The sequence below is a fragment of the Macrotis lagotis genome, chromosome 4 (genome assembly GCF_037893015.1).
Source record: "Macrotis lagotis isolate mMagLag1 chromosome 4, bilby.v1.9.chrom.fasta, whole genome shotgun sequence".
Taxonomy (NCBI): Eukaryota; Metazoa; Chordata; class Mammalia; order Peramelemorphia; family Peramelidae; genus Macrotis; species Macrotis lagotis.
This window is the reverse complement of record NC_133661.1, coordinates 87054988-87082067: the sequence shown is the minus strand read 5'-3', so window position 1 is coordinate 87082067 and position 27080 is coordinate 87054988. Positions and strand designations below refer to the sequence as shown.

Sequence of the window (27080 nt, the reverse complement as noted above, 5' to 3'; positions counted from 1 at the left end):
ATTCATCCAGATCATTTTCCTCACTTTACAAATGAGGAAATTGTAACTGAAAGATTGAGTGATTTCCTCAATGTCATACAAGTAGTATTGGAAGAAATAGGCTTACTATTTATCCCTCTCAATCCAAATTAGTTTTCTTTCAAGAATATCCATGAGGAACTTCAAGATTTAGATTATGTTTTGCTGCCTTTTGCCCCTTACAATTAACAAATAATAATACCCTGCCTTGATAAAATTCTGGTGAATTTTTCTCTTATGTTGATCACATGGTATGATAGAGTATTAGACTTGAAATCAGAAGAGATCTGAATTTGAATCTTTCCTCTATTATAAAGGTAAGTTACTAAAATTCTAAGCCTCAATTTCCTTATCCAAACAAAAAACTTTGTATTGATCAATTGTTTACCTCATACTATTAGTTGAGCATCAAATGAGATATTCAGTATATAAACAATTATCAAGCATCCTCTATCTGCCATCCAGGAGAAATCTAGGTGGCATAGTGATAGAGCTCTGGACCTGGAGTCAGAAAGACCTGACCTTTGATCTATGGTCAAATCTGACCACAGATACTTAGTTGTGTGAACTTGGGCAAGTCACTTTAACCTATGCCTGCCTTAATCCATTAGAGAAGGAAATGGCAAACTACTCTAGTTTCTTTGTCAAGAAAACCTATGGACAGCATTAGCGTACTATGGTCCAAGGGGTCCTGGAGACCTGTACACAATTGAATGACTTAACAACAGTTGATAGTCCAAAGATTATCATAGTATCATAGATTGAAAGTTGGAAGGGACTTTAAAGTCTTTGACCACTGGATATAGTGTTTGGACTTTATTCTCTCATTAATGAAAAACAACTGATTTTCTGTCCTTATAGCACTGGAGGGTCAAAGAAAAATGTGGAATGGGACTTGCATTAAATACTAGGGAGACAAAATGTACATCATATATAATTCTATCAATCTCTCTATCTTTACATACATGATATTTTTTTCCACTTTGGGTATTTCTTTTTTAACTGGGCATTTTTTTTTTATTTTGTAAGAGTGATTTTTTTAATACATTACTAAAATATTCTTGCCCAAGAGCAAACACAATACCCCCTCTTCCCAAAAAAACACAGACCCTCATGAGAAATAAAGTAAAAGAAAGAGAAAAAAATATGCTTCTGTTTTTGTTCTAATACCATCAGCTCTGTCTCAGGTGGATCACATTCTTTATGACAAGGCCATCGCAAAAGTTACTTCCATATTTTTCCACTGTTGTTACTGATTGTAATTCCCTCCATCCATACCTTCCCACTACCTTATATTATATTTTCTCTCTCCTTTCACTCTGTCTCTCCTCCAGAATATGCTGCAGGGTAGCTGAGTGGCGCAGTAGAATGATCACAACCTTGGAGCCAAGAGACCCCCGAGCCCACATACCATCCCTGAGACCCAACAACCACCCAGCCCTGTGGTTCCAAACAGGCCACCCAATCCCAGCCCCTTGCAAGAAATAAAAAAGAAAATGTGTTATATCTGACTATTCTCTCTTATGATCTATCCTCTCCTCCATCACTCACATCTCCCCCTTCCCCCCTCCCCCTTCCCCTTTCTCTCCTTTTTACTCTAGATGTCTATACCCTACTGAGCATACATGCTGTTTCCTCTGTGAGCCATTTCTGATGAGAGTGAAGGTTCCCTTATTCCCCCTCACCTTCCCCCCTTCCATATTGCTGAACTAGCTCATTGCAATTAAAAGGAAATATATGATATATGTATATTTATGTAATATATAATTTAGATTTTTTGCAAGATAAATGGGGTTCAGTGGCTTGCCCAAGGCCATACAGCTAGGTAATTATTATTAAGTGTCTGGGGCCGGAGTTGAACCCAGGTACTCCTGACTCCAGGGCTAGTGCTCTATCCACTGTGCCACCTAGATGCCCCCATGATATATTATTAAAAATAATTTTGGAAGAAGACCAGTGGTGCTGTTTTAAAGGATGCTATGAGATCATATTATGCATACCTGCCTAATGACTGTGTTGCCAGAAATAACTGCCATTACTCAGGTCCTCCATTTAAGAGAATCACTTTTATACTGAAATCCTTTTGACACATCAATATCAAAATGCCTTTGGAAGATGATCCATTTTAGAATGAATTCAGCTGCATTGACAATAGTGTCGATTGGTCTATTGATATCTCTAACTGTTCTCTTGGTTCTTTTCTTAGCATATCTTCAGATTTTCTACTACCATGCCTTGGCTTCCCTGCTTCCCTATGTTTCAAATGTCCTCCTTTACCCTCTCCACTAATCCTTCAGAGACCAGAGAAGTAGCATATTTTAGAGGACAGGTTACTGAATCCAAAATCAGGAAGCCCTGAAAATCCATCTTCAGATTCAGGCTGGGTGACCTTGGGAAAATTGCTTAAGCTATCTGAGCATCACATTCACTCAGTAACAGAGTCATCAATGGATTCTAATTCTACATTCAAATAGAAAAGACATTTGAGTCCATTGATGTCATAACAATTTCACTTGGTTCTAAATGAAATTGTCTCCATTGCTCTGTTCCATCCTCTACAATGTAGTCAGTTGAATCATCATTTAATATGACACTTATAATGTCATTCTTGTACTCAAAAAAAAAAGAAAACCAGTTGTTTCTTATTGTTGAGAGAATAAAGTCCATATACGATGGTCTAATGTTCAAAAATTTTAAAGCCCCTTCCAACTTTCAATGTATGATACTATGACAATCTCTGTACTATCCATTATAACTTATATTTCCAATCTAATATCCTCCTTTACAAATCCTTCTCTTAAGTAAATTGTTTACTCGTCCTGAACATCAGATACACCTCCTTGACTCTGCTAATACCATTATTCCCTTTTGTTTTTCTCACTCTAAATTCTATGAATTCTTTTAGGCTCAGAGCAAGTCTGATCGTTCCCTTAATCTGATGTGATACAGTCCTTTATATTTTTTTTACTTATATTTTTGTGTATTTGTATAGGTGGAAACAAACATCACAGTATACTATATGTGAAATATGTTTGTTGTTTGAATACACACACACACACACACACACACACACGATTTTCCTAGTGCAATTATTATTTTGTAGTAGATGCCTAATAAATATGTCAATAAATCCTTCGTGCCCTTTTCCTTTCCAATCTTCAGTGAAGGAAATGAGATGAGTTACAAGAAGCTAGAAAATCACTAGAAAAGGTCCAAGATGGTAGAAATGAGAAAAGGAGAATTCAATTTGAGTAATTAATTCTCTTCATCACAAATCTTATTTCTCATGCTTCTCATGTATAATGACACTTTTGAAATTTGCATTATCTTAAGGGGGAAGTTAAGTTATTGGTACCTGTTCGAATATCATGGTTAACACCTTCCACAGAAATGATAGCATTTGGAATTCCTTTCCCATGTAAATCTCTTACTATGCCTTTGATGCCACGATGAACCTGTTGAATAAAAAATATTTTAGAGATAATTAAGTACTAATCACTGCTAAGAAATTTCACATGGTCACACAGTTCAAAAGACTTGTTACTTATTCTTAATATATCCCTGAGTTGTTGTGTTCAGAAAATATTATTCTATGTCCTATAAGGTCATGTAGCAGAGTTTGCTTACACTATACTGAAAGCAAGAGACTCACTCTGTGAGATACTAAAAATAAATAGTCATACATTTATAAAGGACCCATAGTTTATATTAGGAATAACATATTTAGAAATATATTTGGAAAATGAGTAAGATATTTACAGGAATCAAATTTGTTAGATTTTCCTTCCTTCCCTAAGTCTTCATAAACTTAATGGCAAGGAGTCAATGAAACCCTTACAAACCGAACATTTGTTCCTCTGAGAATCCTTGGGCAAAGGATTTCACCTTTCTTGGTCTACAGTTCCCTATCAGCAAAATGTGTGGAGTTCCAGAGAAGTACAGAAAGATGAAAATGAACTGATAAAGAATGAATTGAGTAGAGCCAAGAAAACAATATGTTGTTGAATTGTTTTGAGTCATGTCTGATTCTCCATGACCTAGCTTGAGATATTTTTGGGCAAAGATACTGATGTGATTTGTCATTTCCTTCTCCAGTTCATTTTACATATGAGGAAACTTGAGGCAGAAAGGGTTTGATGACTTTGCCCAGGGTCACACAACTGGCAAGTATTTGAGGCCACATTTGAATTCAGGAAGATGAATCCTCCTCTCTCTAGACCCCCAGCCATTCTATCCACTACGTCACTTAGCTGTCCCAGTGACTGAAACAATGAAACATAAAAGAACAGCCTCCAAAAAGTGAATGTTGAAAAACTGCAAAGAACAAACAAGTTCAAAATAAGAGATATGAGAAAATATCTCTACTCCATGCCTTTGCAAAGGTTGGAGGTCCATAAATATGATCCATGATACATATTTTTAGACATCAATATATTGCTTTCCTTTTCTTTCTTTTTTGTCTTGTAACATGAGCTGACTTTCTGGGAGAAAGAGTGGGAGGGAATGCTAGGGAAATTTTTAGAAATGTAAAAAATAACAAAAGACATCAATAAACACTTTTAAAAAATAATAAAAATGAGTGGGTTTCAATCAACTGTGATAGAAGATATTTTTTATCACTAAAATTCTATGATTCTATAATTGCCAACTAATATTTAAAACTGGCAGAACCAAGCCTACATTTTTTTGAAGAATGGTTACAAAATGGTACCAATTACCTCTCAAGATTTTCCCTCATTGGATGCATGAGTTCTTCCACTGGGTTGTTATAGAGGAGATTCTTGGTCAAGTTCAAGTGGGAGTAAATGACATCTTAGAGCTCTACAATTCTTATATTTTAATGACTAAACTCAAACAATACTCCCAGGTTGAAAGGTACCTAAGAGTTCATTCATCCCAAATTGTACCTGAACAACAATCTTCTCATCAAGATTTCTGACAAGAGATCACCCTATCAGTCTCTATTTGAAGACCTTTAGTCAGAGGGAACCCACAGTCTTTAGAAGCAGTTCATTTCATTTTTGGTTTGTTTTGGAAAGATTTTGCTTGGAGTAGAAACCCCTCTAACTCACCATCAGGTGTGAGGACTATTGGTTTAGCCTATCTTCTGAGTCAGTGGTTACCAGGACATGATTGCTGTGCATGCTACTGCTTCTTGAAGCCATAGGTGAGAGTTGGGTGAAATGAACAACAAAGGTAGATGAGCATCCCTGAAAAGGGCTTGGCAAACCCTCACCATCAGAGGTACTAATCCTTCTGACTATTCCCTATAGCCCATGCTATAAAGTACTCTAGAGATCACAAAATTTAGAAACAACAGAAAATTTATGAATTATTATAAATTATAAATTCAGCCTTCTTCATTTTGTACAGGGAAAACTGAGACTCAGAGACATTCCATGCCTTCCCCAAGGTTATAGCAGTTCTAGGATTCTAACCCAGATTCTTTGACTCAAGAATTGGTGGCTTTTGTTTTATTTTTTAAATACTGGTCTCCCTGTCTCTCCCAGGATGAGAATGCAGTAATCTCTTATGGGCTGAACTCACTGTTGATGTTCCTGGAAGTTTTGAATTTCTTAGTGTCCAATCTGAGTTGTTTCTACCCTCTTTAGGCAGTCTCATGACTTCTGGCTTTTGGGAGTTCACCATATTGTGTCTATTAATATGGTCATTTGATTGGCTTTAGATCTACTATTCCTCAGAACTCTCAAACTAAAGTGATTCACCAATGTTAGGTCCTCCAAATGGCAAGGATTAAAGTCTGTACCTCTAACATCTGACTTCTCTCTTATCACATACCCCCACCTTTTCCATCCAATATTCTTTTTTTAATCTACGTAGTAGTAAGAAGTAGTAGTAGTAGGAAAAAAACAAAGACAGGGCACTAATTAAATACTTTTGAAATGGCAAATTACATAAAGTTTAGTGAATCATAGGTTAATGTATTTATTTCGTGACAAAATCAAGCAATTAAAATAGATGACTGGATCATTAAACTGACTTCAATCAATTTCATGTATATGCTTAAGCTTAATAAGTGGTGTTGGTATTATGTAATTTGGGAACATGTTTCCAAAGATGGCTATATGAGTTTTAAATTCATACTTCTCTATGAAACCTTATTGCATTATCCACACTGGAAAATTTTCTATAGTGGGATGCCCGTAGTATATCATCTGCTCTGAAGGAAATTGCTTTGCTGTTTTATTTACTTAAAGCATTTTTTTTGTTAAATTGTGGACCGTTATTTTCAGAAGGGTAAAGATTTCTTCTGTCAATTCTAGCTAGCTCTTTTTAAAATTCTTTTTAAATAAACGCTTACAATTAAAAACAGTCAGAAAGAAATCTATGCAAACATTTTCCAACACAAAGGGACCCCAGGGAAGGAGAAAGAATCTGACTGACTCCTGTAGTTTGCAAGGCAAAGTAATATAGAAGAGGCATGAACTTTGCCAGGGAGAACTCAGTTATTTTGCAAAGGAGACAATGGGTTTTGGGGGGAAGTTGCAGAGTATACAATGATATTCAAAAACATTACAGCATATAGGACTTCAAGGTTTTCAAAATATTTCCCATATATTATACCTCATTTTGACTCCAAAACAAATCTGAGAGGTAGGTACCATTTTTATTCCCATTTAATAGATGATGAAAACTGATATTAAGAGGAAAGGAGGGTGAGAATATGCGTTAATACAGCATCTATTAGATGTCAGACCTTGTGGAAAGTGCTTTTGGCAAATATCACCTCATTTTTGCCCCCACAATACTGTTATTATCTTCATTTACAATTAAGGAAACTGAGGCAAAAGGGTTAAGTGACTGATCCAGGATCTCATAACTAATATCTAAGGCTAGATTGGAACTCACCTCCTCCTGACTCCAGACCCCATGCTCTGTTCACTAGTTGTCATCAGCTAGTTATTTTTGATAGACTAAATGGCTTTCCCAGTGTCACCTAACTGTGCTTGAGTAAGATTCAAACTCAGGCCTTCCTACAAAGCTTTTCCTATTGTGTATCTAGATGCCTCTTCTAGGGAAAAAAAAAAGCATTTGATTTGAATTCAAGAGAGTTACGTTTTAATTCCAGTTCTAGCCCCTATGAGTTCTATGAGCTTGAATAAGTCGTGTCTCCTTTCTAGGGACTCAGTTTCCACAATAGGTAAAATGAAAGGATTGGCCTAGATGACTGCTGAGTCTTAAAATATCTTTAACATTCTATCATTATATTTTAAAGTCTTAAAAACTTTCCATATTAATGATATCTTGAATTGGGTCTCCTCTGATCTTTTCTTATTCAAAAAAAAAAAGATTTTAACTAAACAATTTCAATGCTGGAGGAGCAGTTAATGGGGCCTCAAAAAGCTAACAATAATTAGACATATCACTGAATGTCTTACTCAACCAAATTCATACCCATTTTATAGATAAGGGAAACAATAGTCAGGTAGTAATTTGCTCAAAGTGCAGCAATTAGTAAGTAGCAACATTGGAAATAAATATAAATTTTCTTGGCTAAATCCTAGGTTTCTTCCATTAGACGGCTATCATCATCATCATCATCATCATCATCATTGCCACATTAGACATTATTTTGATAACACAATGTTTTTTAACAGTTGAGGGGCAGGTTCTAGGGAATATCCATTTATCTATAAACAGGTTCTTGTTTTACCAATAGATTAATGACAAAGGAATTTTTGTGGGTGAGATTTTCAAACTCTGCAATTGTTTGTAATAAACTAGCCAGCCTCCTTTGAAACCAAACAAAATTTTAGTCAATCAATGTGGAATAAATCTTTTCACTCAAATCATTATTAGTCTATAGCTCATTGTTCCTCCCCTCTAAGACCTCTTTTCCCATCTGAATTTAGAGGTATCAAATGTAGTCCATGTGGCTGCAGCTATGATCAAACCAGACTAAAATGCAATTGGAAAATATTAATCAAAATAAATAATCATACAATAGCATGTAGATAATGTGATGTGAATAAGTGGCTTTCTAAGATAATATATGGCCCACAGGTATCCTTAGGTACAGTGTGGTGGTTCCCATTTCTATCTGAATTTAACATCATCTGTCTAAGGACCCAAATGTTTAATAATGCAATTCTGATATACACTTGGATCATTAATTGCCTTTCAGTTTCTCAGGTGGTAAAGTTATCTTAATTCAAAAAGCATTGTTAAATATTGCACTTAAAAGCTATTTTAAAAAATTCTTACCTGTTCCATAAATACTATCAAAGATTCACGATTATTCTCCCATTCTTCAGGGAGGTCACTCTCATGAGGATATTTATCACAGCCCACATATATTGACAGCTCAAAACAATTTGTGTGAAGATAACTAAAGTCATTCAGACCTGCCAATATAATCAAAGACCATTTTAACTGAAAAACTTCCAAACTAGGGCATTAGTAATACTTTTCCATAACTTGATTCCCAACATTAATCATTAATAAAATTGCAGAGCATGTAGACTTAAATACTTATTAGTTAATATATGAACAACTAGAAATCTCTACATGTTAGGACAGTTTCTTAACTTGGCATTCATCAATTGAAAAACAATCTTTGATAATTGCTGTTGTTTTATTCAGTTATTTTACTTGTGTTCCCCTCTTTGTGACCTCTTCTGTGATTTTCTTGGCATAGATACTGAAGTCACCTGCCATTTCCTTTTCCAGTTCATTTTAAAGAGGGACCTGAGGCAAACAAGGTTAAATGACTTGCCTAGTAAGTGTCAGAAGCCAAATTTGAACTCAGGATAATGTTTTCTTGACTTCGGTCTGATTCTATCTACTGTGCCCCTTATCTGTCCCTTTTTAAAAGCTTTTTTTAATATAACTGATTACCCTTCATAATCCATTGTAGTTTAATTTATGCATTTAAGCATGCTTTTATGAAAAGAGCTGATAAGCTTCACCACCTTGCCAAAGTGGTCCAGGGGTCCAAGACACAGAATAGGTTAAGAATTTCTTTTTTAGTGTCTACAACCAAGATAGAAGATTAGAATGGTAACCAAGGCAAATGTTAAAAAAAAAGGGTCAGAGTCTTCAAGAAGTGACATCATTGTTGCATAGAACCAAGGAAAAGTGGGAAGGGCTGACAGTACAAAGCACTATGATAGAGATAAATCAGAAAATATACAAGGAGGTGGATCATTAAGAACAATTGAAAAGATTGGAAAAGCAAAGAGTTGAAACTAAGGAAAAATAAGAGTATTATTGCAGTCCATGGAATGTATACTTGGTTGTAGAGTAAGATTGTGTGACATCTACGATCACCTTCTAGAATTTGAGTGGACCTGATTAACCAAGAGCATCTCATTTCCCAACCATTTGAACTGGCAGAGGGACCTCATTGTAGTAGCAAAGAGAAATTGTAGTCATCAAGAATGTACAGGAATCATGAACAACTGGGAGGCCAAATTAAGAACCAATTATACAATGCAAATGAAGGAGGGTGTGTGTAGTACATACATATGCAAACCCATATGCAGAACTGGGCCCATTTGCCCACATCCTGAGAAAATATCAAAGGAGATTTAAAGACAAACTGCATTTTCTTCAAAAAAAAAAAACTCTGTTCTATTGATATCAAGAAAAATATGTTAAAAATAAACTAATATAAACTAGAGTACTGCATTTTAACTCAAGTCTTTTCTTTAATGTCTGCTTTTCAACTCATTATTAAGTCAATAAAATTGTTTTTCAAATGGATTCCTTTTTTAGATCACTGGTTTTTTTTTGTCATGAAATAATAGTGGTTTTAAAATTAATTTGATTCATTTTTTAAACATCCTGTATCATGTTTTACTTTGGACTTGTTCAAGTCTCAGCTGTCACAGCAAATGAGCTAGTTTTTATATACAGACTTTTAGGCATATTCCCATACCAAATGAATGTTGCCAAATATAAGTGGATAAAAAGCCACAGTGGACACTGAAGAGTATAATCTGTACTCTACATTCTCATTCTTTTCTTTCAAAAGGTCTTTTGAGGAATGAGAGCATTAACAACTACATATCCGAACTATGCTTTGTCAAGTTGCCAAACAGTAGTGATCAAGAAGCCTCCCTCAATAAGCCGTCAGAGGCTTCTGGATTTGGGGTCACTCGGGACCTCACAGAACACAGATGTTCAATGTGTGTTACGTGTGTTACTAAGGGGAAAAAATGAAGTCTCAGCCCATGACATATGCTGCTTCTTATTAGCACTTTCCCTTCCACTGGGACCAGGCTAAACTATTTTCTCCTCTTCCCGTTCTTCCTACTGGCTCAATTACCACCAAATTATTAATATTGTGTTCTATCTGAACATATCTGCTTAAGAATACTGCTTTCTGCAGCCAAGACAACACTGTGAGAATGCTAACTGGCCAAGTATTTCAAAGCAGGAGATGATTCAATATGGTATCCTTTCCCTACTAGGTTTGTATATTTGTCACATGGAAATGTCAATCTTTCCTATTTGTCTGATGGTGATAAAGGGTACCCAAAAAATTGAATGGAGGGTAAATTGGTGCAAATAGATAATTTAGGGAAAGCACTTGGTTGTAAGGATAGGTCAGAGAGCTGCCAAAGAAAAAAACAATATTGATTAGAAGACTCTGATCCTTTACCTCCACCTTTTAGTTTTTCTAGCCAACCTATAGGAGACCTTTTCTAGTTCCCTTTAGTTGCTAATACCTTCCATTTTCAGATTGACTGCTATATATTATCTCTCTCTCTCTCTCTCTCTCTCTCTCTCTCTCTCTCTCTCTCTTTCTCTCTCTCTCCCTCCCTCCTTCCATCCCTCCATTCCTCTTTCCTCTCCCCTTCCTTTCCTCTTCTTTCCTCTTACGTTTTCCTCTCTTCTATTTTCCTCTCCTCTCTTCTCTCTGGATATTAAATGTATCTAGTTATTTATAAGATTTCTCTTTCTCTAGAAAGTATACTTCTTGAGGACAGAAAGTTTTGCTTTTCTCTGTATCTCTGGCAGTTAGGACCATGTCTGCATAATAAGACCTTAATAAAGTACTGTTGACTGACATTCAGAACAGTCAGTCAGACCTCATATTTGGGAGCACAGTAACAAATAGCTAGCTGACTAAAATTCTTCAGTTTGTCAGTCACAGGTTTTGTCATGAAACTAATAATGAATGTGAAATGGCTTACATTTTATGAGGCTTTACAAACATACATATGAATATGGCCTTCCATTTCTGTCCTCTCAACATCATGAACAAATGGGGAGAGCAAATGTTAGTATCTCCCTTTTGTGATGGGAAACTGAGTCTCAGAGATTTTAAAGGAATTGGTTATAGTCCCATGCCTAATAGGTGGCAAACCTAGCATGAAAATCGAGGTCTTTGGTTCCAAATACAACACTATTTAGAATAAGCCAATTGCTACAATCAACATGCCAGTAAAAGGAGATGACCATTTCACCCTGCTTTATAGGATTCTTATGAGTAGCTGTGATATAATTTGTAAATACTCCGAACTAAATATGGGCAGTGAACTATATATAGGTAATGGCACTCTATCTATAATGAGGGTCCTTCATCATTGATCAGACCAAATGATCAAGAACTGGATTGACTCATAAGAAAATCTGGATCATTTTATCTTCATCATTGTTTCTGCAGCATGACATTTTGAGTTTTTGCAAGAAAGCTTTTTTCAGAAGTAAAAAAAAATTCTATATGAGTTTAGATGGATATAGAGATGGTGTTTGACCCAGATAGTTCCTCATGATCCCTGGGTATTGGCTAAGGGTGGTGAGATATTCTTTTGTTTTCTAAATTTGACTGAAATTCCTCTCTTCTCCACAAGTTCAATATGAAACGCAGAATTCAGCCATTTTTAATGCTCTGTGGCTCAGATGATATCATGACCCAAGATTTCATTGCCCAGAGATAACAGGGAACAATGGATTGAAGGTATTCACACAGGTTTGATGCAGATATCTATGTGTAATGTATATTTAGAAGCTTACTGAACCCTGAAGTAAACTTTATTTTTGTTAATATACAATTTACCTATCACTTATTAAGTAATATGCCTGTCAGGTCATTGCTCAGAAATATGAAACAGAAGTAAAGGGTGGGAGACAGAAGAGAGTGGGAGGGGAAGGACAGGAAATTAGAAATACCATTTCATTAATCTCCAGTGAAATGATTCTGCAGACCTCATTATACTACCAGGAAGAATAGTGATTAAAAGGGCTTGAGCCCTCCTCTGTTCTCTTGCCACCCCCACCACTCAACTTGGAAAGGAAGTCAATGAAATAAATGGAAAATAGAATTGGTTAAAAGCTCAAATGCTGCCTAGAATGTTCATGCAGTAGCCACTTTTTAAAAATGTTATTATTGACTCTGCATTGACTCTGCTGCTGCTTGCTGCAGTAGGGTTGTGGCATTTATAGAGATCAAGGAACAGAATGAATGTTAAAGATTGGTCTAGTCTTTGGACCCAAGTTTTTAAATCAGTGATAGGTTTTGTCTTTCTGTTTTTAGCTAACATGAAATTTCAATGTTAGAAAGGTCCCTAGCTCTTTTCCAGTTTTATTTTTCTTTTTGTCCATCACAAAAAGTAATTTATTCAAAAACAACCAAAATAGTTAAGTGGTGGCTATATTGGAGGAAGAATGCATAATTTTGTTATAGTAATTCCCCACCTCTTTTCTCTGAGGAGAGTGGCATTTTACTTTATTTATTCTCCTTGTCCATTATTGCTAAGATTTATTTCTTTAGTTCTATTTGGAATGTAGAATAAAATGCCAGAGTTTGGCAAAGGCAGCTATGATTCAGTGAGGAATATCCTGAATCTAGATTCAAGAGCTATGACATTGAAAAGGATCCCTGTTGTTTACTTGCTGAGTAACCTTAGCCAAGTCACCATACCTCTAAGCCTCAGTTTTCCAACCTATAAAATAGGAACATATCTACTTCACAAGGCTACTATGAAAAAGGAGCAAATCAAATGAGAAAATAATTGCATCTAAAATATAGAATATAAATATATAATAATTTATATCAATTATGAATGATTAATAATGAATAATAATATTAGAATATAATATAAACATGATTTAAATAATCACATAATCACAGTTCACATTGCTACTGCACTTTCAGATTTACAATGTGATTTTTCTCAAAGTCTGATGAGGTCAATATAGATATCATTTAATGTTTCAGTGAAGGCCCTTTGAATGTGAATCCCAGATGAGGGATTATTATTATCATCAATAGTAAGCAAACACCGTTCTGGTAGAAAATAATACTGTCAATGTTGTTTTTCCTTCCCTGAGAGCAGTCATAAACTCTATAGCCATATCAAAGCCTTAGATTTTTCTCTCAGGAAGGTTCAAATCTTATTTTATATGCTTACTAGTTGGGTACTGCTGGACAAGTCATTTTATATCTTGACTTGTTAAGGGCTAGACCCTGGAGATACAAAGACAAAAAAGAAATAGATCCTGCCCTCATTACCTCTTTTCTCTCCTAAACCTTTTCCTTATTTTCTCTCGTTTCCCAAATGAAAGCTATACACTTGTCTGAGGCAAATAATTGGCTGGTATTTGTTGCCATAGATTCCATTTCTTCTTTATGCTATACTGCCCTTGGGTCAATGACTAAACACAAAATTTGGATTGGTAAAAAATAAACAAAACAAAGCTAAAAAAGTGCATAGTAGGCTTGTCACTTCATTGATTGATAGGATGAATTCAAAATCTGAGAACTATAAACAACTTGGATATTCTAAAAATATTAAATGATGGTGGAAGCCCCTTACAATACTAATATTAGAACATAAAACTTACGCATATCTCATAGGCTCATTTGGTTTTATCAGACTTTTAATGCAACTAGTTATAATAGTTAGGGAATTGTGATAGGGCTCAGTCAACAGAACCACTTCTGACTTTTTAAATGTAAACCAACTCAGATTTTTCACAAGAGCATGGTGCAGTAGAAACCCAGATGACACTAAGACAAGTCAATTAAGCTCTTTAAGTCTTCCTTTTTCAGAAAAGATACATGGGTAGAAGGAATCCTCTGTATTAATGAAATCACAAAGCCTGTTTTATTCCTTAACTCTTTGCAGAGAAGATGGAAACAAGGTTGATAAAGGAAGACAGCATTACAATATAATGGAAGAAGAGTACCCAAGGTCCTGATTCACAAAGGATAGCAAAGATACACATTTTCTGTATCTGGAAAAAGAGGAATTTCTAAATCTATGCTCCTAAGATCTAAGTTTGTATAAACAAGAGAGAGAGAGAGAGAGAGAGAGAGAGAGAGAGAGAGAGAGAGAGAGAGAGAGAGAGAAAGAGAGACAGAGAGACAGAGACAGAGAGAGATTTAGTATCATTTTCTGCAATGGATGGTAGAAGAATAGATGACAAAGGAAGTCACTTAAATCTTGCCCCATATTTTACTTCATTTGTGTTTTCTCTACTAAGGAAAATAATCTTTGCTTAAGAAAAGACTGAACATAAATGACTACTAGGGATCTGATACCCAAGATAAGTAGGAAAATCATAAGAGAGAACCTAGCTACTATTGGTGAGTACAAATCACTAGACCCAGAACAAGTGATCACACAATGATTTGGGGGAAGCTTGCAACAGATGCTTACTTCCAGCAACAGTATGCCAAGAAGCTCCATTCACAGTCCCATCCTCTTTCTGAAAATCTTCAGTGTGGCACACCCTTCTCCGGGCATCTGTCATGAGCCGGTGGGTTGATGCATAGGAATAGGCCAGCCATCGGAATACATGATCATCAGGGGTAGGCGTCTGCTCCTGAGTCTTCCATAAGGATCGGACCATATCATATGGATAGGCCACCACCAACTCTCCCCCTTGTAAATTACCTCCCAACACAAATGGAATTTTTTCCATCCAGGCTATTATTGCCCTTGTCTCCATGGCCACCTAAGTTTTAAAGAATAAGGAAAAAAGCACAGCTTGATATCATTATAGCTACATGTACCATGAAGTCAATTTAATATGAATTACTGAATCATAGATTTAGAACTGGTTGGGACTGAGAGGTCATCAAGTCAAGTTCCCGCATGAATAAAATGAAGGAGAAAGAAATAAATTGACTTGTCCATCATTATCCATATTATCCAACTAGAAAGTATATGAAGTGAAATTTGAACCTTCTTTAGAGAAATTCCAAGACTCTCTCCTTTTTTGCCATATTGCCCTTGGGGTCAATGGCTGACCCAAATTTGGACTGGCAAAAAAAAAACGAAACAAAAAACCCCAAAAACCCAAACAAGTAAAAAAAAGTATAAACATTAAGTAAAACAAAGGTGTCAAATACAGAGTTTTTGCCAACAGTGTGAGCCAGATTAAAATGCAATTGGGAAATATGTTATAAACAAAATAAACAAAAACACAGTAGAACACAGATAATATTATTATGAAGTTTTGAAGTCAGATATTACCCAAAGGTATCCTTATTGGAGTTTGAAACCACATATCTAAACTATCTTGGAGAGGAGAGAACTCATAAAACTTTAAGATATCTTCAAATTTTGGAGTACAATGGGAAGCCAATAAACTCAAATAAATACTTATATTATTTATCTGCAGTAATCAGAGGCAAAAAAGTTCAGCATGCTATTAATTTATTTCATTTTTTAACTTTTAATGACTCTTCGAAGGTCTCCCCAAATTCCTGTAATTATCTTTCATTTGACTCCAAATTTATTCTCTTGTTTTCCATTATTGTGATATGAAAATGCTTCGTGTTTTAAGATCTATCTAGAGGGGCAGCTAGGTGGTACAGTGGATAAAGCACCGGTCCTGGAATCAGGAGTACCTGGGTTCAAATCTGGTCTCAAACACTTAATAATTACCTAGCTGTGTGTGGCCTTGGGCAAGCCACTTAACTCCATTTGCCTTGCAAAAACCTAAAAAAATAAAAAAAATTATAAGATCTATCTAGAAACTTATAAACTTTTTTTTTTTTAGGTTTCACAAGGAAAATGGGGTTAAGTGGCTTTCCCAAAGCCACACAGCTAGGTATTATTAAATATCTGAGGCCAGATTTGAACCCGGGTACTCCTGCCTCCAGAGGTGGTGCTCTATCCACTGTGCAACCTAGTTGCTCAACTTATGAACTTTTTAACACAAGTCATTAAAACAATAAGTGATAATAAAAAATGGCACATTCCAATCTGAGGATTTGTATTTCTTGTTATAAGCTGCCATACGTTTGTGAGGTCATCTATTTAAACTCTCTTTTAAAATAAATATCAAGATGTAAATATACTGATTAAAACAATAAACCCTTAAGATGACATGCTATAATTACTATACAGAATAAGACATGCCAAAATCAAGGTAGAAGTTATAGGTTTCATCACCTTTTTCTCAAAAACAAAAGCAAAAAGAAAAACCCAACCAGTCATGGAAGGCAGGTATTTTTTTTTTTCTGTTCCTTATAATGGTGGATTCTCAGTACTTGGGGGACTGGCTCTATAAATCATATTTATGTAATTCAGTTAGAATTCCTTTCACTGTTAACAATATAACAATTTATCAAGAAGTGAAGAATTGTCAAACTAAAAGCTAAATAGAAAAAAAAATCATTTTCCCTTTCCATGGTGACTAGTAGAAATACCATTAAGACAATTAGCTTATCAGAGAAAAGTAGATGTAATAGATCTAAATTTTTATGCTAAAAAAGACATTAACAATGTTTCCCTATTGTACAACTCAACAAATTAACCTGCTCCTATGCTAAGTCCTATGATTTGCTATATAAAATTCCTTAGGGAGTTTATAAACTATGCAGAGGGACATTGGACAGAAGGGGCATATATAGCTACTAAAAAAAAAATTCTAAAACTAGGTAAAAAATACCATTTCCAAATGAGCAGCTCAGACCAGACCTACAGGAGTTAAAAGAAGAGAAAGATTAAGGCATGCCATTAAGGAGTTTGAGAAAGGGCTTGACCTGAGCTTCTGGGATAAGAAAGATTCAGATAGGCAGGGGGTAGGAAAAGTAATAAGAATTCAGACAATGAAAACAGCATATGCATGGAATTTCACATATTAGGTGAGAATAATTTATCTTATTAAGTATTCTGTGCTAAATAAGGCCTGTGAAAAAATTAATGATCTAATCCCATATTTGTTTTCTTACAAGGACTACAGGCCATAAGCCTATGGAACTAATTAAAATGAAATCAAGTTCTTTCCAGTTATTAAAGAGATGGGAGGGGGCGGCTAGGTGGCACAGTGGATAGAGCACTGGCCTTGAAGTAAGGAGTACCTGGGTTCAAATCCAACCTCAGACACTTAATAATTACCTAGCCATGTGGCCTTGGGCAAGCCACTTAACCCCATTGCCTTGAAAAATCAAAAATAGATAAATAAATAGAGAGAGATGGGCCCCAAAACTTTGATTCTATCAGTATTAGTGACAGTAATGATGGCAACAATAATAGTTGAAAAAAAGTAATTTATAAAACACATAAGGCAATATAATCGAACTCTTCTCATGTAACACCATACTAAGTGGTTGCTTATAAATGTATTTCTCATCTATTTTTTCCCTTTAAAAATAACCTGGAAAAAAGTTTATTCTTTATTATTTTAAATGGCTTTTCCTTTCACTTGGGCTCCATGTTGTCTTGGGTCGTCTGTAATTTCATAGGGAATAAGGTATTTTGACTTACCGTTGCATTTTCAGATAGAAACCATTCAGGTATTGGAATGTGATGATTGGGAACCTTTCTTGGGAAATTCCGTCGGTTTTCAGCTTCCCAAAGCATAGTATTTAAATCTGGAAAATTGTTGTTGATATCAATACCATCATGGGTCCAACGTCCCAGAGACCATCCTCCCAATTCAGAGCCCTGGGAGACAATTTTAGAATATGAACTCATATTTTATAGGAGAAGGTTTCCATTGTAGTAAGATCATACTCATATAAACTCAGATTTTTGCTGCATTTCTACATTTCCTCATAATGGTAAATTCCACTGGAAAATATTGGAGGAAAACAAAACAAAATTGTAGATCTACAGTAGATAATCATAATCAAATAATTCCATATTGGTCACAATTCTGACAAACTGCTAGTTGTCACCAATACCAAGGAAAATTCATGCAAACAGTTAAACTGACTACAAAAATTGGAATTTGTGCTACTAAAATACTTCAAGAAAGAGAAATGAGTTTTTAAATAACTTTAATAGTAAAAGGGAATGATATTCTTGGAACATTTTCATATGACTTTCTATTCAGTTTATGTCAACATTTCAAGGATCTGAATTCTTTCCTCTGATGCAGAACAACCGTTTTTGACTTAATATGTGGGGATGCTGCAGCTGTTGATAACCATAGCCAACATTTAAAGAGAGATCATTACATGGTTGGCTCAGTGCTGGGTCGGGAGGCAGAAAGTCCTAAGTTCAAATCCTGTCTCAGACACTTACTAGCTGTGCGTTCCTGGGTAAGTCACTTAATCTTTTTTTACCTCAGTTTTCTCATCTTTAAAATGAACTGGAGAAGAAAATGGCAAACTACTCCAATATCTTACCAACAAAATCCCATGAACTATATTGGAATGCTATGGTCCACAGAGTCACAAAGAGTTGGACATGACTGAATGACTAAACAACAAAGCATTTATAGAGAATTTGGGGGTGCACAGTATTTTACATATAGTTTCTCATTTGATCCTACATACAATCCTCTGAGGTAGGAGCTATTATCATACCTACTTTGCAAAAGAGGAAATTGAGATTGAAAGGCCATGCAGCTAAGGTAAGATTTGAACTTGGAACATCCTGATTTTTATGAATGAAACACCCCAAGAGACAGACTTTCTGGGTAATTAATAAGCAAGTTTATTAATTAGACTAGTTGGCAATTAATAAACTGATGGTCACTGGTTTCTCTTCGTAAGTAAAGATGGACAATGAAGACTCTGAGCCTTAAATAAATTTTTGAAAGGGAATGTTTCTGACAAGTGAAAATGAACCCTGAACAGTGGACATTTACTGATGAGGTTGGCTTGATCAGGAGACTCAGCTGCTTCTGACTATCTGGACCCAGGAATACATTTCCAGTCAGACCACTCTGCTTACTTTTCTTCTTCAGGAACCCTTCTAATGGAAGGGTTCAAGGATGGGCTTCCATTACCTAGGGTAAGGATTTGCCCAGATTGGATTTTTTTTAAATGTTAGGTCTCTTTGTTGAGAAGGACCATGTATAAGACTGAAGAAATGTCGCTTGAGGGCTAAAAGCTGGAACTTAAGGAAACTGAGGCAAAAGAACTAGATTTCAATTTAATAATTAGTTATTAATATAATAGTAAAATAATAATTTTGCTCACTGACTTCAAGCCTAGAGATCTCTCCATTACACCAGATTTCTAGAGTTTCCATGGCCAAAATATTCATCATAATTGAGTCAATATCTAATCATAAACTTATTTAAAATTTAAAAATAATAAATAGCATTTATACAGCACTATAAGGTCTACATAACATTTTATGAAATTCATTTTGTTAGACTAGTGATATAGTTCTGAGTGAAACATAGAGTGCTCTGCATTATTTCCAAATACTTAAATTAGTATATAATTGGAGAATATTTGACAAAATAAAAAAATACAATAGAATATTTTATAAGCTAGCATTATTATGTTCTTTTCTAGGTCAATACACAGCCCATAAGAATATTTATATGAAGTCTAATGGCTCAGTTTCTATTTGAGTTTGACCCCATTGATGTAATTCATCCCTGTGGTCATACTTAGAATAGGACCTATTAGCATCTTCATACTGTTGGTATAGTGAGATATCTTGATCTCCATGCAATAGGGTTGTGAAGGAGAATTTTAGTAGAAATCCTTGAGAAAAAAGGCTCTCCTCTCCTCATTAAAAAATAATCACAAAGTACCTGGGATAAGAGAGCTAGGGAAAACACCAGGATGCACTCATTTCACTTGGGACATGGTACCTCACTAACCTTGTCTGTAGTTATCAAAAGAACTCTTAACACTAATCCTAAAAGTATGAACAATTTTGCAAAGTGAGAAATGGCCATGCTTTCCTCACAAGGCAATAAGGAGAGTCCTCTGACAAGAAAAGAGGATTTAGGAAAAAGAAAAATCTGGGAGGACATTCCATCTGAGGATAAGAAGGGAATGATATAAATAAAGATAAAAAATTAAAAGGTTTATTGTGGTGATGATGGCTAATTGTTGGTTTGTATTTCTCAAATAAACAGGATCCAAAAGAAGAATGACTTAAGAGTGTCAGCAGAGTAGTGGAACATAAAGTTAGAAAGACAGTTTGTTGTCAGATTATGAAGAGCCATAAATGCCAAGACAGGAAGCTTGGGCTTAATTCTATAAGAAACAGGAAGCCACAGAGAAATTTTGTTTTGCTTTGTTTTGTTTTTTTAGGTTTCTGCAAGGCAAATGGGGTTAAGTGGCTTGCTCAAGGCCACATGGCTAGGTAATTATTAAGTGTCTGAGACCGGATTTGAACCCAGGTACTCCTGACTCCAGGGCTGGTGTATAATCCACTATGCCACCTAGCTGCCCCTGTTTGTTTTTAAACAAGGCAATGACTTAAGTAAAGAATGTTTTAGAGATTAATATAGGAGAAATATATAAGATGAATTAATACAATGTACCCTAGTGATGCTTTGCCACAAGGCAGATTATCATAATAATAGACATTCCCTGCATAACCTTAACAAATATGGAACATTCATTATCACAGAAAAATTTTAATAGAAAAGTTGTTTCTATTAATACACATTAAAAGTAAAGTCTACACATCAAAGTTGGCATTTTGACATATACATATTCACTCTCCTGAGTTGACTTATCTATTTATGTTTTTCCTATGTCATTGGAATTTTTCACTGCTGCGCTTTCCTCTCATAAACTCTCCAAAGAGTCATTTATATAAGAGTAAGGATACATTTAAAAGGAGAAGTTTTCATTAATGGGGTATATCATTTAACCATACACTAATTCTTTCAGAAAAGATGAAGCTGAACCACGACAGGATGGAAATGACATTACCACTTCATAAGCCTTCTCATAACCGTCTGGATTGGCAGAAGGAAGAAGATGAATCCGAGTGTCTTCAATGAGTCGAATGATCCGTGTGTTCCCAGCCCTATATTCTTGGCACAGAAACTGCATCAACAAAAGCATGAGTTCTCTTCCAAGTACCTCATTCCCATGTGCCCCTGCTATATAGCGGAATTCCGGTTCACCTTTACTCAAAGGAAAAGAAAATACAAATATAAATATGGGTTTCAGGGATGGAAGTTCATATTAATTACAGAATAACATATGCTTAAAAATATAGACTTGAGTATCATTGTCTAGCAAACATATTTGCTGAAATTATGGGATAAAAAGAAAATAACAATGAGGAGGACAATAAATCATTAATAGCTGATAATTATACAGCACTTGAAATGCTTTTCCTAAAGTCTTTCATAAAAAGTATTCATATAATATTTTACTATTATAATAATCTTTTATCACACCTGATATTATAACTGATATTAATATATACATGCATATATATTATATATAGTGCTTTTAGGTATAGACTTTTTTTCATACATTATTAGCTGCTGTCAAAGTCAAATGATCCTCCCTATAATCCTAGGTAATATGCAGTCTAAGTGTTGTGATATCTAGGTTGTAGATGAAAAAAATTATTATACAGTTAAGAAGGATGATGTAAATTGTGCCAGGTCATGCAGCTAATATGTAACGAGGGTTTTAAATCCAGTCTCCTAAATCCAGGTGCAATGCTCTTTCCATTGAACCAAGGTGCCTTGAACTGGGAACAAGAAGACTTTGAATTCTAGTACTAACAAGTAGACAATAAGTCTTCTTGGTGATGCTAGACAAACTACTGAAGACCTCTGGGATCCAGATTCTGATTTATAAATTATATTCATTGTGTATGGTCTTGGTGAAATGACATTTGGTGGGGAGAAACCTAAGCCTTGACTATTAATTTTGGGGTACTTCTTCCCATTAAGGGATAGTAGTTAGTAGTATAGCTTGAACCTAAAAATACTTCTAATAGACTAACAAAATTTAGACATAATTCTAGTCCAATACAGAGAGTAGCCAGCCTCTGATGCCAATTCACTGTCTTGCCTCCTAGCAGGAATCAGTCTTCCTTAGAGAAGGGAAAATGCAGGAAACTAGAGATATCCACTGATTTCCTCCACAGAGTCATATCTCTTCACATCTCTGTGGACATTTATAACACACACACACACACACACACACACACACACACACACACACGGCAGCATATATAATATCTCCTACATACTGAAGAGGAAAGTCAAAGAGACTAAGACTTGCTCAAAGTCACAAAGCTGTGGTAGAACAGAATTTGAACCACAGGCTTTAACACCAAATCCAGAATTCTTTATAGTGAGTTAGAACATTGGATAAAAGTGCTAACCTGGAGTCAGAAAGACCCCAGTTCAAACTCTACCTATATACTTACCAGTTGTGGACTTTAGATAAGAGAGTCCCTCAATTTTCTCACTTGCCAAATGAACTTCTTTAAGGATTAAGATTTTTTTTTTACTCAAAAGCAGTAGTTTTTCAAAGATTGTCTCAATACAGACTGGAAATATCCCTTCCCTTGAGTACAGTGTTTAATAAATTGCCAAAAAATTAATCAGCTAGCAGCCAAATTTATGATGATGAATCTCTATTAACTCAGTTGGATTGTTCCTTCAGTGAGATTTATAATCTCAATCTTTAAGTCTTTCTAGCTGGATAGAAAGTGCTACTGGGGTTTATCCTCTATTGGATGCTGCTGTTTGTATTTCATTTTCTAAGAGGACCAATGAAATCAGGTTGACACACTTGACTAATATGTGAGCTGAATTTAAGGGAGGCAGAACTGTACAAGGTCATCAGCTTTATTCTCTCTTCCAGCATCATCAAATTCCAGTGGCAAGATAAAAGTCAAGATGTCTAATGGTGGCCCAGGATACATCTTTGACAGCTTTGATGCCTGACCAAGCTCTAAAATCCACAACACCTGCTTTAGTTGCATCTCTGGCCATTGGTCCAAATTGTTCTCATCTTCCTATTCTGCCAGGGGAGGTCTTCACATGTCTGGGTAGACATCTCCCAACTCTACTGAGGGGTTTGAGGCCTGCTTTAGCCTATTTGCTGATATTGTTTTACTATGGTGGGACCACTGCATATACTATAGCTTCTTGAAAGCACGGGTGAGAATTGGATAACAGATAGAAACCAAAGTGAATAAACAGCGATAAAAAAAGGACTTGGCAAGCACTCATACCAGAGGTGTGAGTCCTCCTTTGACTACCTCATAGATCCACTTCTAGTCCTGGTGATGCTAGAAAAAATACTGAAGCTCTCTGGGATCCAGATTCCAATTTATAAGTGATATTCATTGTGTGTGGTCTTGCACAGCTTTTGAGTCCATGACCATATACTATTGACATGTCAGAACAAAACTTTGCTGGAAACGTACCTCATTTATTGGGTTATGGTTATGTTTTAGGAGTGGAAATTTTTAAATTGTACAACAATCCAATGTTTCAACAACATGTATAAGTTATGGGATTTCTAATTAGAGCAGGATTTCTTAACTTATTTTATGCGGACCTTGCTGTTCTGTGAAGTCTATGGGCTCCTTTTAAGAATAATATGTTTAAATCCATAAAATAAAACATTATTACAGAGGAAATCAAAGATTAGTGAAGGTAAAGATGATTTTTTCCCCCAAAACTAGGTGAAAGTCTATCCATAGCCTCCTTAGAGGTATATGAACTTCAGGTTAAGACTCCTACATTAGAGACTTTTTAAAATCATTGTTACAAAGATGCAATAGGCAATTAAAAAAACCTGCCTATACTCGATGTAAGTAAGAGAACCACATGAAATTTGCACCTATACTAGTGAAATATTTTGCAGACACTTTTTCAAGGGAAAACTAAAACTTTATAGAGAGGTACAGGTTTATTCTGTCTAATTAGAAGTAGGCTTGAAGTAAGAAGATCTCAGAGTAAATTTCTGATTTCCCATTTGCTTAGCTGTATGATCCTGAGCAAGTCACAAATTCCCTAGGTTTCATTTTCCTAAACATCAAATGACGGGATTGGATTAGATGACTTAAGTCTTCTAGGACCCTCTCAGGTTTAAATCTATGTGCCCATGTGACTTATTAAAATCAATAACCTCTCTCTGTCTCATTTTCTTCACATGGTAAGTGAACGATTTGCCATTTTTCTAATCATCTCACAGGATCTTTAACTGCAAAGTGTTATTATGTATTATCATTCTCATTCTTGCCTTTATGCTTCACTCTAATGATAGAAAAAAAATAAAAATCGTTAAAAATTATTAAAATATTCTGATGTAAAAAAAGGGGGCGGCGGCTAGGTGGCATAGTGGATAAAGCACTGGCCCTGGAGTCAGGAGTACCTGGGTTCAAATCCAGTCTCAGGCACTTAATAATTACCTAGCTGTGTGGCCTTGGGCAAGCCACTTAACCCCATTTGCTTTGCAAAAAGCTAAAAAAAAATATTCTGATGTAAATGCCACCGTAAAATAAGATGTATAGAAATACCCTATGATTCTATGAATTTATATCTGTTTACCAAATCAATATTGGAGCAATCACTTCTTTGAAAAAGATTCATGATGAATAAATACTCTTTAAACTTTTGGTCTAAAATGATTTTTCGAAGTGTCTAGCAACTATTAAAAGTCACAAATTTCTTCCTCCATCTAAGGTGGTATCTAAGAAAGTTACATATATTTCATAAAGCCATATAATTCTAACCAACTTCGTGCTCTCCTGGGTTGTCAGAAATTTCCACAGCATACAACTTCAGCCCTTGGTAACTTTTGCCAATATTGTAAATCCTTGTGATGTTTGGACACATTTCATTCACCATCTTCATCAACTGAAAAAGAAAATAAACAAAAACATATTTCTAATAGACCCTTGTCATTCAATAAGTAATTTTCAAAGATAAACTCTTGAATTCACTATGAGAAGTATGAGTCTCACACTGTTTATACAGCATCACAGTATTTCTGAGTTAAAACAGTGGAATCTTGCCTCTCACCCCCATACAACATACCCCCAGAATAAATATTTGGCATTCATCTGAAGAATTTTAGTAAAGGGAAAGCCATTACCTTCTGAAGTAGTCCATTCCATTGTTGCCTAACTTCAATTGTTAGAAAGTCTTTCCTTATGTGAAGCCTAAACTTGCCTTTTTGAAATAACCCACCCATTACTATTCCAAATTCTGCCATTTTGGGACAGTGTGCCATCATATATAATGGATGGCATTAATCATGTTCCCCAAAAATCTCCTCTTGTCCAAACTAAACAAAGGGTCATAGATTTGCTTGGAGAGACCAACTAATGATAACTTCTCATTTAATGGATGAGAAAGGTTAAGTGCCTAAGGTATAGTGCCTTCCACCAATTCTCCTATGTCATTAACTAGAAAGCCTTTACCATCCTGGTTGTTTTTCCTCTGGATGCTCTCCACCTTATCAATATCTTTCCTATAATGAATGCACAATACACCAAATGATATCTGACTAGGATTGGACATAGAGATCTTCTTATCTCCTTTATTCTTATATGCTATATTCCTCTTACTGTAGCCTAAAATTACAATGGCTCTCATGCTCTCCAAAAGTAAGGTGTGTGTGTGTGTGTATGTCTGTATATGAGTGTATAAATGCATATTTACATGAGTATATATATATATATATTATATACATATATACCTATAAATATACACATACGTACCTATAAATTATTTGTATACATACATATATATGTGTATATATATATACATATATATATGTATATATATATATATATACCTACAAATACAACATATACATACACAAAGATGTTCCCTTATAGTCATATTATAGAGAAGTTGATTTGCTTTCCCAGGAAAATAATAAAATAATGATCACTTTGGTGAATGCAACTGAAGCTGCCCTAGTAAAGAAGAAATAACAAAATCCTTACAAGGGATTTCTTGCTACTTAACAGTAAACAAATGTAAGCTACTAGGTGCAAGACCTAAGAATCAGAGTCAGATCTATAATGAACTTGATGACTCACCTAGTCCAACACATTTTTTATGTTATTAACATAATATATTTTTTATTTATAGTTTTCCTTTCTCACTGATCATGGAAGTGCAGGAGCTACTAATAGGCACAATACCATTAAAGATGGGCATGGGAGCTTTGACCAACTCCTTTTCTGACTTGGGCTAGTTCATTTCTTCTTAGAAAACCTAGTGACTGGTTCATAACTCCAGGAGAATCTGAGTGTTGAACTGAAGCTAAACTTGGTAAAAAATGTTTTGTTGACAAATGCCACAAAAATGATGAAGGGAAAGAAATCATTGTATTAAAACATTTTTCCCCCCAAAAATGCTTCTTCTATTTTATACTTGCACTTAGAAATACATCCAATCTGCTTATTATATTTGAATCAAATCCTTCAGGATGGAAAGATTTAAAAAGATGCTGTGGGGTCAAACATCTATCTAAAAAAAGAAATGCAGATTAAAAATAAAAGGATTTATTAAATATTAAAAATTCTCTTCCTGTTAAGATTCCCACTCTGATTCTTAAAGGTCTTTGTATTACTGTTATTTTCAAAGTTGGATTACAATTCAATAGTATTACTAGTACAGTCTCATATGAATATGAAAAGCTTTAAAGGTTAATATGCTAACTCTAAGAGCTTGCTGAAGACTGTGGATAATTAATGTTGAAAGCTGTAAGAAAAAACCTTTTTTCTTTTATCTCATTATTTTAGTTCTGGAGTGAAGGTTTCCAAGAAGAGAATAAGATGTTTTGGGGTTGAACCAGTATGTTGAGATATCAAGAAAGGCAATATGATGCAGAAAACAATTTGCAGTCTAATGAATCATGTGTGTGTGTGTGTGTGTGTGTGTGTGTGTGTGTGTGTGTGTGTGTGTGTGTGTGTTAAAGGTGGGGTTAA

General features: G+C 35.2%; 1 protein-coding gene across 1 annotated transcript in view; it reads right to left on the bottom strand.

The window, feature by feature from the left end:
• The window catches only part of CPXM2 (carboxypeptidase X, M14 family member 2), a 219341-nt gene that overhangs the window by 12601 nt on the left and 179660 nt on the right, over positions 1–27080 (bottom strand). Inside the window, exons 8-13 of the mRNA XM_074233422.1 lie at positions 24870–24993; positions 21083–21279; positions 17712–17891; positions 14652–14949; positions 8245–8384; positions 3374–3473 (exon numbers count right to left, since the gene is read on the bottom strand). Coding sequence (XP_074089523.1) covers positions 3374–3473; positions 8245–8384; positions 14652–14949; positions 17712–17891; positions 21083–21279; positions 24870–24993 — 1039 coding nt within the window. The remainder of the gene's footprint in view (positions 1–3373; positions 3474–8244; positions 8385–14651; positions 14950–17711; positions 17892–21082; positions 21280–24869; positions 24994–27080) is intronic.